The 15,503-nt window shown below is 37.3% G+C and overlaps 1 protein-coding gene across 2 annotated transcripts in view; it reads left to right on the top strand.

Moving 5' to 3' along the window:
• UNC80 (unc-80 homolog, NALCN channel complex subunit) overlaps positions 1-15,503 on the top strand; it is a 225,382-nt gene that overhangs the window by 108,546 nt on the left and 101,333 nt on the right. For both annotated transcript variants that reach the window (XM_032859910.1, XM_032859911.1), the window contains exons 25-28: positions 1,508-1,641; positions 7,565-7,730; positions 12,784-12,987; positions 15,032-15,132. In XM_032859910.1, the coding sequence (XP_032715801.1) occupies positions 1,508-1,641; positions 7,565-7,730; positions 12,784-12,987; positions 15,032-15,132 (605 nt within the window). The remainder of the gene's footprint in view (positions 1-1,507; positions 1,642-7,564; positions 7,731-12,783; positions 12,988-15,031; positions 15,133-15,503) is intronic.

Genomic DNA, 15,503 nt, shown 5'->3' with positions numbered 1-15,503 from the left:
TACCAACAGGTTATGCTTGGTACTTAAGCTTTTTGATGAGAGAATGTAGGACTCATCCTTGTTCATTTTAACAATATTTCAGATGATAGTTATGAAAATGCCTGGACTAAGACCAAGTTCATTGTTTATAGGAATGACCAGAAGAGTGGATGATAACCTCGGGACAAATCCAGAAGCTTATGCTGAATATTTAGCGTTAGATTATTGTTTAAAAACTATTGGACATCCAGATAATTTCTAGAGTTATGCAGTCTCCATTGAATATAAGATTGGAATGTCTGGCTTAGTTCCACTTTCTTGTCAGTTCATAGCTCATCTTGCACTTAAAAAATAATTATGGCTCAAGTAAGTATCAGTCTAGAAATTCCAGAGGAGCTAGTCTCTTTGGTCCTTAGTAAGAGGCAAAGTCCTTATCCATGATTTATCCCTGGAGAAAAAAAGTAATGGTTTTCATGAGGAAATGATAATCAAGTATCTTCAGAAAGAACATAATTTCCACTCATTCTCAGTATAAGCCATGAGATAGATATAGATGATAGATATAGATATAGATATAGATATAGATATAGATATAGGTATCCTATTCAATTAAGAAAGGCTAATACATAGGAAATATTTTAGAAATATGTTCTGGAATATTGATATGTAATGATATTGTGATTGCTTGATGCCTTGATTCAAAATAGATAAGTATATTCTTTCTCTTATGAGAGGCAGAACTCAATATTGCTTTGGTCTTCTTTTCTGAATGCTGATAAGCAATCAGTGTATTTCTGCAGGCTTAGTGACGACATATATCTGAGAACTAATCCTAAGAATTTTAAAAGTCTCTGGTGTCACCTTGGCCATTATCTGCCTTTAGAGCAAAATCTGGATCTATGATGGAGGCAATATTCTACTCACTCAAAGGCTGGTATTTTTCAGAGCAAAGCAGAGTATTTGCATACTTCTAGTGTAGCTATGCTTTAATATGATAGGCTAACTTGTATAAAGTGTATGATAGAGGTGATCAAGTATGCCTTATCTATGCTGCAGAAACACATCTGGGCATCACTGCCCTCAAGAAAAATATCTCTCATAAAATGAGCTGGAGAGATTCTTGTAGTGCCAAAGCTAGTTCACCACCCTGTACATAGTCTACATCTGATTAAATTAGCAATGTGAAAATCTTGCAAGACTGCTTTCCATTTCTATTTCTGTTAATAGGCTTTCTAGCTTGGTGGGCTGTGTTTTGTTACTCTATGAGCCTTAAGGAAAATAATTTCGTTCTTACTGATTGATATTTCAATACCAGGGAACTCACTAAATTGAATTACAAAATGGAGGAAGAGGGAGGTATAGGTAATGCACAGATTGCAGTAAATGGAATAGGTCAATTGAACATGAATAGGTAACATTCTCATATACAATTTCATTTTGGACATGTGTAGCTTTGTCCATCAAACTGTGCCTCTCTGTATTTTTTTATTGGTGTGTTTATTTATGAAGGAACTCTTTCATTCCATAGGTACCGTGAACCCCTCTAAATGTGGCTGTCCCTTTGCCTTGAAGATGGCAGCATGCCAGCTTCTCCTGGAGATCACTACCTTCCTGCGAGAAACCTTTTCTTGCTTGCCCAGACCACGCACTGAGCCGCTGGTGGTAAGTAAAGCATGGATGTTAACAATCTGGCTACTCAGAGAGGCCAGACAAGTGGCGAGGGTTTGAGTATCCACAGTTCCCTCAAATGCCGAATTGCCACATGTATCATATCACTTAAAAAATTCAACCAAAGGATCTTCATATATAAAAATCTCTTTTCTTCTCATACAAAAACAAACAAAGAAACAAACAAAAACAACCCTCACAAAGAAAAATAATAACTCTGAAGTTGACCTTAAAATTACTGAAGATAGCACCACTGGGTAAAACATTAGACTGATCACTGTCAGTCATGCTAGGAATGTCTAAGAACATTTGCACCAAGAAGAGATCTTAGAGCTAGCCATCTGGGAGACACAGAGTCCATGGAAATGAAGAGTGTGCTCCAAATTGGAATTGTGAGCAGGATTCTAAAGGTGAAAACCATAAGATTACATAACTTGTTTGAAAAGAATTATGATTGGTGCTGGCACAGTTTAAAATAACTAATACAGGATTGGCTATTTAGCTAACAGGTGTTACATGATCTCTATTTTAATCCAAAGTAGAAGGATGTGTTCCAGAAGGCAGTGGAGTTGCAGTCGATAAGTGGCAATTTACAAAAGTAAGAGCTTCATGGTGTTCTGAGACGTGAGACAGGAGACGTACATAGGCCCTACTTCCTCAATATCCTTTGGTCTCTATTTTGAGTGACTCTCTTAAGCAATGCTTACTTCCTTGTGAATCTTCTCTCATATGCTTTTAGGTTCCTTTACTCTGCAAACTATGTGGAGTTTTACGGCCAGCATTTTTTAGAAATTACTGACAGGATTTTTTTGTCACAAAAATTTAACAGCTCATAAATCCATATAGAAATGTGCTTCCAGTGAATTTTCTCATTTAAGTTATGGGCAGAAAGACTTAAGTATTTAGCATGTAAACATCTCTAAACATATATTTTTATCCCTGCCATACTTCGTACAGGTACAAATAGGCAGAAGACCACGTACACACACGCACGCATGCACACACCCATACTCCTGCACCCACCAAGGTCTGATTTGTTTAGCAGAGTATACCAACACTCTGCAAAGGCCAGGCATCTTCACAGAGTGTGTGGGATGGGCACACCTCAGAGCCGATTTTCCCTGGCCCATAGTCGTCTAAGAGGCACCAACTTTCCAGTGGTTCTTCCATTACAGACAACATCCAGCCAGAGCTGAGAAACCAGACAAATTCTTTATTTTCCCCTTACACAAGACTTAGACTGCTGTACCAGAAAAAGTGTTACACAATCTATGCACTTCTATTTTTGCCATTTTAATGGTCCACCAGCTCTCCTGCTTTTTTAACCACGCTAGGCATGAACAAAGCCATACCTCAATCCCTGGGGAGAAACAAAAGAATCGGTGCTATTATCCCTGAGCACTGCCTCTACCTCTGGTCTTCCAACATTTGGAAGACTTGTTCCCTCACACTCTAAAACATAAAATGGGTATTTTCAAGTTGGAAACATTTGTGGGTAAAATGTATGTTTTCAGGAGAAACATACTGGAATTTGGACTGTGAAACTACATTATTTGCTGTGAGAAAGGGAAGTTTCTCCTATTGTTCTTATTCCATTTTCCTATTAACCTGGGCTTTTAATTTTCTGAATGTTTCCTTTACTATTATATTGAGACTATAAAATCAGCTCAAGGCCAACACATGTGTTTAAAATCAAGTGGAATGAAATAACTGATCTGTAATAATATCTCTATTAGTGCTATTTTGTACATTCTAATTATACTGAAACCTTCATAAAAGCACTCATCTACTTTTCATATTTCAAATTTTTATTTGATCACCATTCTGATCCATTGTGATTTAAAAAAAAAAAAGAGTCTTAAAGTTTGATTCAGTTACTTTTGTTCTCCATTTCAATTCCATAAAGCTAGACTTCAATGTCCCTTATTATTACAGTAAATTTCATTTAAAAAATCTATCAAAACTTTTAAAAATTACTATAGAACCAACAGGCAGACTAGTGGAAAATGGCAAGAAATTAAGCTAAAACAGAGCCTTCAGTCATTCAGTCAAGGTGAGGGAAGTGTTCACGGCTGCATCACCTTTAACAAGGCCTTAGAGATCCTTCATTCATTACATTGGGATTTTTATTGTCCAGGGTAGGTACGCATAATATTGTGATGTGACCTTTATAAAGTAAATAGGAAGCTTTTTCTCATGTTTAAGCTAACTTTAGTTGATGGGGAAAGAAAAACAACCCATACACATATACCTCGAGTTATATTCAAACCTACTATAAACAGTGAGTTTAATGAAACTGTTTTACCAACACAGAACCTGTAAATGCGGCAGTTGTTCTTTAAGAAATTGTACTGAACAGTGAGTCTAACAAGTTAAGCATAAAGAGCATCAAAATGAACTATTATAAAGTTTTAACAAAACGCTTCTTGCAAGGGTAGCTACAGATCTTGAAAACAATTTTTTAGTTCAGTAACATTTTTAATAACAGTAAAAATAATAACTATCCTAATGTTCAAAGTAATAAAAGTATAAGGTAACAAAATAATCACAGTAGAAGCTATAGATATTCTAGAATCTGTGGTTTGAGGATGGAAGAAAATCAGGGATGTAAACTTTCTATTAAGAGAAAAAGTCTTTCTGGCAGAAATTGCCATAACACCCTTTCCAAAACAGATGAGATTTTTCAGGTGAAATTTCTGTTTGAAAATGTCCTAGTTACAACCAAAATGTAGAAGAGAAAGCAAAAGAACGAAAAGTACAATAATTTAAACAAAAGTTAATTAGTTTAACCACAGTTGTTTCTTGGATAGCGTCAGGAAATCTCAGGAGGCCATTCACTGGATTGGTTGGGGAATGGAGTTAAAAGAAAAGGCAAAATGATATTGAAAGATTTTAAAAGTTGATAAAAAAATAATTTTACCAACCTAAAATTTTTTCCCCAGATCCCTTTTTAAAGAGCTTCTGGTAATATATTTATTCAAGGTTTTCATAAACCATACTAATAAATAATGTATTTTAAAAAGGAAAAAGCATTTTACAGGATTTATAATCTAAAATAACATAATAATCAAATCTTTTTTTTTAAATATTAACTTCCAAATTTGAGAACAATAAAGAAATAACAGAGATAATTTTGTTCATAAAATTGCTGGTCTATTCATATGTTTACCATATGAATTAGTAAAATCAATAACCAGTGGCCAAACAACTTGAATTAAAACAAGTAATTCCCATCCAATGGATAGATGAGTCTACAATAATAAACCTTGAGGAAGTCTGTTGTCTACATTCATTCATTAGAGAAAGCAACATATTGGATCTTTTGGTGAAAGACTGTACTGGGACTATAGCAAATATGCTGATGGACTTAAACAAATCAGGTTATAAAAAAAATATATTGCTGGATTCCAAATGTTCCTAAAGTTAAATAATTAGAAGCACACAATTTACATATACCAAGACTAACTGATGAATATTTATTGGGAGGAAGACTATGAACAAAAGGTGGTATCATAGTTAGAGAAGAAGGGGTGATACAGAGATAAATATATTGAAACAGGAGAACCAACACCTAAAAAATTACTTCCTGGTGTGAAATATAAGAGTACCCCTGAAAAGGAGGCAGAAGGGCTGTGGTTGACCAAAGAAGCTGCTGGAAAAAACTGAAGAATCTTTCTGTAAGAAGCCACATTTGAATATAGCTTTGAAAGAGAGATGGGATTTTGACAAACGGATAAAAGAAGATATTAGAAAAATTGTAGTTGTTATATTATTTTTTATCCCAAGTAAGAAATTTATATAATTAAGTTTGGTTAACAAAATACAAAGTATTTTAGGTTTTCTACTTTTTTCTAAAAGGAATTAATTTCAGGGGAACAACTGTATTCCTAGAATATTTTTTGACAATGGTAAATGCATTCCATGTAGTTCCTTTATTTTCAAGATGTGATCTAATTTTCTGGTACCAAAGTATAATGTCTCTTCTTAATTAAAAGGAAAAGAAGAAACACTGTGTAAAGTCTAAAGTTTCATTTATTAGGGGTACCTGGGTGGCACCGTTTGTTAAGTGTAGGATTCCGGGTTTGGGTTTAAGTCATGATCTTAGGGTTGTGAGATTGAGCCCCATATCAGGGTCTGCACTTAGCACAGAGTCTGCTTGGGATTCTCTCTCCCTCTCCATCTAACCCTCCTGCTTGTGTTCTTTCTCTCTCTCTCTGTCTAATAAATAAATCTTTTTTGAAAAAGTTTCATTTATTAATAACAATTAAAAACATAAAATTTCTATCTTGGTACAAAATGGGCTTTTAAAAAATGTTTTTGTTTTCCATATCTATATGAATCTGAGGACTTAGGTCATATTTAGGAAAAATGCTCTATAGAAATAAAATCAGCATTTTATATATTTTCCCTTTATCAGGTCCTCCAAAATTGTTTTACAGACTTACAGATATGATCTTCTGATTGAATAAATCTGCATTCACAGAGTAGGTCCGTTTTCAATTTGGGGCCTCAGTGACCAAACTCCAACCAAACACATTCCCTCTCCAAGGCTTACATTAGGGTATGGGTTCACACTGTTCATAAGCAGATAGTCATGGGACTCCTCTTGTACTTCTGGAAGGGAGGAAGCAGTTCCTCCAATGCCTGGTCATATTTTGAGCCTCTGGACCTCACATATGAAACTTCTTTTTTTTTTTTTTTTTAATTGTGTTATGTTAGTCACACCATATACATATGAAACTTCTTAAGTTTGAACTGCCCATTTCCACTTGTTTGCTGAGCTACCTTTAAATACTCACAACAAAACTCCAATATCACTTCTTTACTCATTTTCTATTTATGCAGAAGTTTAGCTACTTAAAACAGCAAAAATATACTACCTTACAGTTCTAGAAATCAGAAGTCTGACAAGAGTTTCACTGAGCTAGGGTCAAGGTTATCAAGAAAGCTGTACTCCTGGGACACTAGAGAAGACTCTGTTTCCTTGCCTTCTTTTCCATCTTCTTGGGCAACCCACATTCCTTGGCTCATGGTCCCTTTTTCCATCTTCAAAGCCAGTAATTTGATATCTCTCTCATTCTTCTTCCATAGTTACATCTTCCTTTGATCACAGCCTGGAAAAGCTTTCTGCTTTAAGGATCTGTGTGATTAGGCTGGGCCCACTTGACTAATCCAGCAGAATTCCCATCTCAAGATCCTTAAGCTAAATCCACATGCACACAGTCCCTATTGCAATGTAAAAGTAACATATTTACCCATTCCTGGGATGAGGGCATGGACCTCTTGGGGGATGGGGGGCATTATTCTGCCTCTAAGTTTGATATTTAAGCTCCTATTCTGTCTCTCAATAATACTCAATGTATGATTATTTAATAAACAGATAAATGCCAAAAATGCAGTTTAAACTGTGAACAAAGCGTTAAAAGGTGAGGAAGCTAATTCTAAACATTATTTTTATTTTATTTTATTTATTTATTTGACAGAGAGATCACAAGTAGGCAGAGAGGCAGGCAGAGAGAGAGGGAGAAGCAGGCTCCCTGCTGAGCAGAGAGCCTAATTCGGGGCTCGATCCCAGGACCCTGAGAACATGACCTGAGCCAAAGGCAGAGGCTTAACCCACTGAGCCACCCAGGCACCCCGAGGAAGCTAATTCTAGATTTGAAACAAGGTGCATGCTTTTCAAAGATAAAACATGAGGAAAAGGGAAAATCGATGAGTTAGGGAAGATTTTTTTTTTTTTTAATTCAAGAAACATCTTTCATGGCCACAATATGAAATTAGCATTATAGAAAGAGGTGTTTGGCTCTGTGCAAATTCGGCTGGGTGCAATTCAAAATGGAAGGAGGTTTTCCACAAGACCAATGCAGTGCTAAGGAGATGCCAACGTTCATGTATACCTTCCTCACTGACATTGCAGGACTTGGAGAGCTGTAGACTTCGTTTGGATCCTGAGTTGGACCGGCACAGATATGAGAGGAAGATCAGCTTTGCTGGGGTCCTGGATGAAAATGAAGACTCCAAAGATTCCCTCCACAGTAGTAGCCACACCCTCAAATCAGATGCAGGGGCCGAGGAGAAGAAAGGTATGGAAAAACAAGAATTCTTTCAGTGTCTCTCATAGGATATTTGGCCTGGGATCCACACTATAGATTTATATACCTAAAGAAGTCCAAAACTGTTGGGTACATACAGTACTGTGTCCACTTAATGAGGTAGGAAACCTTGTTAGTTATGAGCTAGACACGACGGTCTGAAAAGTTTCCGGGTGTAATTCCAGCTCACCAACTCTCCATATCCCACTGATGCCATTGGTTACTTGTCAGATGAACCATTATTTCACATGCCAATAAGAAAGAAAAAATACTTCCCATTCAGCCCATATGCAATAGCTTCTAATCATTTAGTCTGTGTTTCATTCTTACTGAAAGAGGACTTTCAGACTTAATTAGATGCAGATTTTAATTACCCATACATATCATTCTTGTGCAGCCAAAAGAAGGGAATATATAAATAGAATAAACTGGTTAAAGTTTTTCTAAATTATCTTCAATTCCAGGTTCAAATTTATTAATCATTTTTCAACTCAGCATTGTCAGTGTCCATGTTTTCCTCTAGAATAACGCCCTTTGTGCTGTTAGACTGTCCGCACTACGTCATTTCTTAAATGAATCTGTAAAATAAAGATGGAAATACTTGTATGAAGCTAGCCTACCCTCACACTCACTCACTGCTTTGAAAACATTGCCAAACACATCTGACTTACCACCTCGCACACTCCCTCACCCAATTTCCACTTGGCTCCTTGGAGCTAAGACACTGGCATCATTCTGCACATTTTGTTGCTGATGCTTTAGATGTTCACATGGACAGAAACAATAACAAATGTGTCACAATTGCTCTCTGGCACTAGTGATCCTAAGATGGCATCAATTTTAAGACAAATCTCAATTTCCGATGTGTTATAAATGTGAAAAAACTACATCTTACAATGGTAAGCTATAACAATGTGTTGTATGACCTTGTCCAAGTTACTTACCTTCTAAGCCACAGTTTTCTCCTCTTTCAAATTAGGTTAATGACACCTACAGCATTGTGATATTGAAAGCTTTCATTGAGATAATGTAAGCCAAGCATAAACATAGTACCTGGTACATAGTACCTCCTAAAAATTGGTATAAAATAAAGAATTGTTATTTGTTTATATCATGAGCCTATAGACTAGAACCCATGTGGAAAATTCTAAATATAAGTTAAAGATTACCAAGTTTTAAGTTGCTTTCAGGGACTCCTTAAAGTGTTAACTTCTCTATCGATATGGCTATTTCTTAAATCCCACTGCCCTTCAATGTTTTTCTAATGAATTTTGATTATAAGAACTTAAGTACATTTGTTAAGAGTCAAAGACAATTTAATGCATTTATGTATTTTCTGGTATCCTATAGAAAATGACTCAATTAATGTTGGATAACTGAAAGAATGAATGATTCCAGGAAGGAATAGCCCTAGATAGAGAAAATATAAAATCTTTAAGATCTTCTAAGGAATGGATGTACACTGGAAAAATTTTTTTAATATTTTAAGGTCAGATTGTTGTCATAATATTTTTAAAATGCAAATAATCATTCTATTGTATTGAATTCATGGTGAAACAAGAGTTTATTAGCCAAGTCTTAACAATTTCTGAGCATGAAAAATTGTCAAGTCAATATTTTTACAACTATTACTTTTTTAGATAACATTAACTGCATATGAAAAAATTACATTTTTAAACATATCCCAAGGGGATTTTTTTGCCAGTTCAAAGTTATTATGCTAATTATTGCTTAAAGTATCTGAAATAAAAATTCCTAATACAGAGAAGGTTAAACTTGAAGCAGAGTAAATCCTACACCATCTAAAAAAATAAAACGTCAAATCAATTTTTTTGTCAAATCAATTTTTAAGAATACTTTAATTTCATGACTATTGTTTATGCAAATTTCCTTTGATGTTCAAAAACACAAATGCTTAGTATATTTTCTCCTCATAAAACAACTATGTTAATATATGAAAGTTGGTTAATAAATGAACAGAAAGGTGAAACTATAAATAAAATGAGAACATATCCATAAAATGTCCTTTATTGGTTGGCCAAAATCTTCTTGAAGATTCCTCAATATTCCTTAATCCTTTGATAACTTGATACCAACTGCTAAAGCCAGGGGACTCTCCTAAATGAGATTATTAAAATTTCATTTAAAATTTTATACCATCTGTTTTTATAAAAGCTAAAAATGTTATTCTTGAAATAAACAACCTGAGGACAATTCAGATTCTTCCAGGGAAAACAAATGTGAAATAATCCTTAAACTAAAAATGTCTGTCTAAAATCTCCAAGCAAGGTCTGCCACATCATTTTACCCACATTTCAAAAAACAAACTAAGACGGGTATTCCAAAATACAGACACCAAGATGTGTCTGATTATTCAATGATCATCTGTTGAGCACCTGCTGTATGCCAGGTCAGGTTCCCAGAGTTCAGCAATGAACAGGAAGAAATATTTACCACATATATTTTAGCTTTTATTAGCTAATAGTTCATGATAGTGAGTAACATTAAAGACTAGGCTTTCAAATAAAGACAAATGGTACGAAGCAAAACAAACGAAGATCAGAGAATTGGTAGTGACCTGGAATGGGAAGGATGTGTCAGAGAAGGACCCCAAAAGAGGCAGTGAGCAGAGACCTAGATGAAATGAAGGGACCAGGCATGCCGAGTGCCAAGGGAGGAGTCTTCCAAGCAGACACAACAGTGGGAACTGGACTCTGATGCAGGAGTGAGCATGGAGCATTCCAAGGGCAAAGAGGCCAACACACTGGCAGCAGAATGACTTGGAAGACCAGCAGGAAATGGGGTCAGATAGGTAGGCAAAGGGCAAATAGATAGGATCTGTAGCTATGGTTAGAAATTTAATTCTGTGTATGTCCGAGTGTTGTTGGTGGGTTTTGACTAGAAAGGTGAGATAATGTGCGTATTTATGATTTATGTATTGAAAAGATGAGTCAAGCTGTGGGAGTAGGAGTTACCAAGTGCTCTGAGGTAGTTACACGAGTCCAGGGAATAAGTAATGGGGCTTTCAAAATCCTAGGAAATTTCGAAGCGTAGAGCTAGCAGGACTTGTTAATGGAGACAATGTGAGGTGAGAGAAAAGAGAAAAAGATGTTTTATCCAATTTAGATGTATTCGTTTCACGTTCATACCATATTCACTTTTTGTATTTCATGTTGTCATGGAGGTAAAAGCTGACACTCAATGCTGGTTTTCAGGTTTTTAGGTGCAAAATCAAATCTGATTTCTAACTGCTGTGTCTTTTGTAAATAATCAATGTCATAATTCTGAACACTGATTTTAGCCCAGCAGGATATGTCCAATTATCTTTGGTAGTAGACTAGGTTCTCAAAATTGAATTTCATTCAAGTCACATTAATTTGGGGTTACTTTCCCAAATTTTTATGGTTAAAGGTATCATGAAATCAGGCAAAGAGTGCAAGAGAGTATCTGTTAAAAAAAAAAAAAAAAAGGAAAAAAAGAAGAAACCTCTCAAACTTTTTTTCTGTTTTCCAATCTATCTAGACATGAGATTGTATTAGTAGTCATTAAAAAAATGATACTATCCTATTTCAGATGTATATCAGTTAGGTCATTAAAGCCTCAATTAAGCCTAAAAATAATATTGAAAAATGCAGCAGCTGAATTTTGTGCTATAATTTAAATGGAGCATGATAGTCTATAGTCTTTGTGGAATTTATCTGGCCGGGCTGCAAGAATTTCTATCCAGCTGTAAAATTCTGTCCAGATGTGTTCAGGGAGCTCCCCGAGGCCTTCACCAGCTCCATGGTGATGATTTTAAGCTTTTCCAATCACAAGAGTAAATCAGAGATTAAGCATTGCACATTACTCACCAGGAATCCTTCTGGGCTCCTTTATATGGCATTGAAAGTATACATTTAATTATCATCTTGTAGCACTGCACCATCTCTCTCAGTCAAATACTCACTCTCCTATGAGTGAGAAACCCAAGACTAAAATGCAATCTTCCTGATTGGAACTTTTAAAAATATTAATATCCACACCTTAAATAATTCACAAGAAATCTTTTTCTGGTAAGAAGAGTATCTTACAAAAAAATAATGGCCCCTTCTTTTTAATGACTAAGCTCTGAAAATTTTTTATATCCTGGCCCTACCAAATCAATGTATGACAACACCAAGTCTCCAAAGGAGGAGGATGTAGGAGTGTAAATGACTATGGGAAATAAAGATGCTTTTGGAAAAAAAAAAAAAAAAAGTAGTTTCAAGTTTAAACATGTTTCTTTTACCCTTTTATTTTCCTCACTGATGACTGTTTTTTCCAGAACACTAAAGATGAATAATGCATGTTCTTCATGGTACATATAGACTGTAAGGTTGGCTCAGGGTGTTGCAACATTTGGACTCACATCCCACCCAGCCTTTTGCCTGAAAGAAGGATGCTATGACATCACTAGGTGCACTGAAAATGGAACTGTTTCACACTCATGTTCACCCAAAGCACACCAGTGAAAACAGATCCTTTAGTGCCATTGCTGAGGAGCTGAGCGGAACCCACTGCTGACTGTTGGAGAGAGAAGCGCCTCTTGTTTTTATTTCCTTAATGAGGTATTCCAAAATGAAGGGGTTTACATGAAGGGGTTTGCATAACTCTCATAATTCTGCAAGTCCTATTTCAAAAGAAAGACAAAAACAAATGGTTTGTGGTTCTGTTGAATCAAGTAATGATGTTATAATAATGTACTAACAGTCCAAGATCATGCTGCTACAAGGGCACACTCATGCTTGTGAACCCTGGGCCGGAAAGAGAGCAGGTGGTTCCCAGCACTGATGAGCTATGTGTCCAAGAAAGAAGCTGTACCAGCCCTTCCTGGTGGACCCAGCATCCTGCCTGCCTAACAAAGCTGCCCGACAGGGGGTTGGGGAGAAGCTCCTTGTCCAGACATGCTGCTCATCCCGGCCAACAGAGAGGAGGCTGTTCAGGGACAAGTTGGGGAGAGCTTGGATCTAACACTGGCTGGGGAAAACTAAGGGGGAAAAAGCCCTATTTTATTCTTTCAATACAGTTCCCAGCAGGAAGATCAGGATAGGAGGTTCCCGCCTGCTCCAGATTAAAGGAACCCGCAGTTTCCAGGTGAAGAAGGGGGGTTCCTTGTCCAGCATTCGCCGGGTCGGCAGCTTAAAGAGCAGCAAGTTACCACGGCAGGACTCAGAGTCCGAGGCTGAGGAGCTGCAGCTGTCCCAGAGCAGGGACACTGTCACTGACCTAGGTAACATAGAGGAGTGGGGTGCACAGGGACGTGGGGGGTAGGAAGACAGGGCCTGAGTCTCAAAAGGGCTGAAGCCCATTTTCTGACACATCAGGAGCTGGAGAGCAGGGCCACAGGCTAGACCACACATTCAGTCTGCAAACCATACCATCCTTTAGAGCAGGGCTTAAAGGATGCTAGATGTTAGAGCTTAAACCTTAACACACACACGGGTCATCTGCAATTTTGTCAAGATCCACATTCTAATTGGGCAAGATCTGGGGTGGGAGCCTCTGACAAGTTTTCTGGTGAAGCTAAAGCTGCTGTTTTAAGGGCCACAGTTGGAGGAGTGAGGAGAGAGAGTTTACATTAGGGAAAGAAAACACTTAAACAGCAGGACAGTTTTTTGAAATCCAGATGTTTGTGCATCCATTCTTGTGATGAGGGCCTTGAGAACAAAATGTAGAAATTCCCTTGGGGGCAGCTAGCTAAAGGTCCTCTGTGTTTTAAAATCTCTTTCACAGTAAAAAGAACAAAAGTCTCAGAGAGGAGAGATGGATGGCAAGACCTGACAATGACCTTCGGGAAGTCAGTTAATGTCTCGGGTTTGTTTTCTCCAACTATTCAGTGGGAATAATTCTATTTCTTCCTCGCCTACCCTGAAAGGATGCTCTGAAGATGAATTAAGGGTTGATTATAAAGTACGTTAAGTACCTGAGCATGAGCTCTGTATACTATCAAAGCATTGGAGGTGAAGGCTGTCCCTGTAGGATCCAAAGAGACTCTTGAATCTCTTTAAGTGTTAGTCCGATGAGTCTGATGGTCATCTTACTAGCAAGAAAAAGAGTAGGCAAGTATGCCAACAGGACTCCCCAGCTGCCTAGAATTTAGCTACCAGGGAGAAGTTAAAGTTCATTTTCTTTGCCATTCTGTGCCTGTGTAAGGAGCAAAATAGAAAAGTCTCCCTTCTTGGCAAGTTGTTTCAGAAGTCAGTCAGTAAATGCAGATAAATTATCAATCAAGTCTACTGAAATAGAAGCTAAGTATATCTAATTAAAGAGAGTCTAAAATAGGAAGTATTTCTACACCTATCCACCCTCACCTTTGAAAATAACTAATTTATGCATTAGGTAAGGTTCAGGTTATTTTGGGAGAGAATAGAAAAAAAAAAAAAAGAACCATGACTTCTTTTGTTGCAGGTCTGAAGTTGTAAGAATGTCAACAGTTAGTTTTGGGGGAAAATATTTCAATTAATTATTTGAATTGGTTAGTTCAACTTGACCAGATGAATCAAAATAGGCAGCCCAGAGGCATGGTTTTGTCACAGACATGACCAGGAAAGCTTTTAGATTTGAGGGCAAAGCTTTCTTGTATGGTAGATAATGTAGTAAATTCCTGAGAGAGATGTCTCCAGACTTTTCCACAGAGAAGAGTTTAGACAAAAGGATTGTCAAGGATTGTCCATGATTGACCACAGTTGCTTATAAATTCCCTTAGCTTTTTGTGGGGTTTTTTTTTGTGTTTTTGTTTTGTTTTGTTTTGTTTTGTTTTGTTTTGTTTTTTTGAGGGACCATCCTTTTTTTTATCTAGCTCTGATGGCGAACTTAGGGGGTGTTGAGAACATGACACTAGCCTTAGTCACAGCGGCAGAAGAGACAGCAGTACAGTTACGGCCACTGCAGGTTGCTTGGTATCCCTACTTAACTACACCTGCAAGGTCTGGGCAGTCTGGAGTGGATTTGGGCACACATAATTGATAACTTGCTCATCTCAGCAATTCAAGGACTTGACTCTGTTTCTTCTTGGCTCCCATGTCTCAAAATGGAAGCCACCATAACAGAGATCATAAATGTCTTTGCAATTGCCTGTTCATCTGGTGGTGAAGGGAACAGCTCCTATTAACATTCCTCCACTAAAGTCAGCGCTATGCCCTGTTAACATACTGGGCCATGGTAGTCTGCCCTAGGATTCAAAAGCATGGGCAACTCTACCATTACCAACATGTTCTCCAGGGAAACCAAACAATATAAACTTTCTTGGCACTTTTTTTTTTTTTTTTTTGAAGAAGGGAGTCCTTGGAGTGCAAGTGAGCCCAGCATCGAGCCAGAGGGAATGAGTACCGCTGGCACAGAAGAAAATTACCACAGGAGCATGTCATGGCTTCATGTAAGTAGGAATCTCAGAAATACCTGAGATCAATTTCTTTTGGCACTGAGAAGATCGATGGAGTGAGGACAAAAGAGTATACGAAAACCATCAATCCAATTTAGCCCCTAAGAAAAACTGTAGGTGGGGCGCCTGGGTGGCTCAGTGGGCTGGGCCTCTGCCTTTGGCTTAGGTCATGATACTGGGGTCCTGGGATCAAATCCCACATCGGGCTCTCTGCTCAGTGGGGAGCCTGCTTCCCCCTCCCTCTCTGCCTACTTGTGATCTCGATCTCTCTCTCTCTCTCTCTCTCTCTGTCAAATAAATAAATAATCTAAAGAAAGGAAGAAAGAAAGAAAGAAAGAAAGAAAGAAAGAAAGAAAGAAAGAAAG

This window comes from Lontra canadensis, unplaced genomic scaffold (genome assembly GCF_010015895.1).
Source record: "Lontra canadensis isolate GAN:19392208 unplaced genomic scaffold, GSC_riverotter_1.0 scaffold18, whole genome shotgun sequence".
NCBI classification, from domain to species: domain Eukaryota; kingdom Metazoa; phylum Chordata; class Mammalia; order Carnivora; family Mustelidae; genus Lontra; species Lontra canadensis.
Note: the sequence above shows the minus strand (reverse complement) of the source record. Positions and strands in the feature narration are given on the sequence as shown.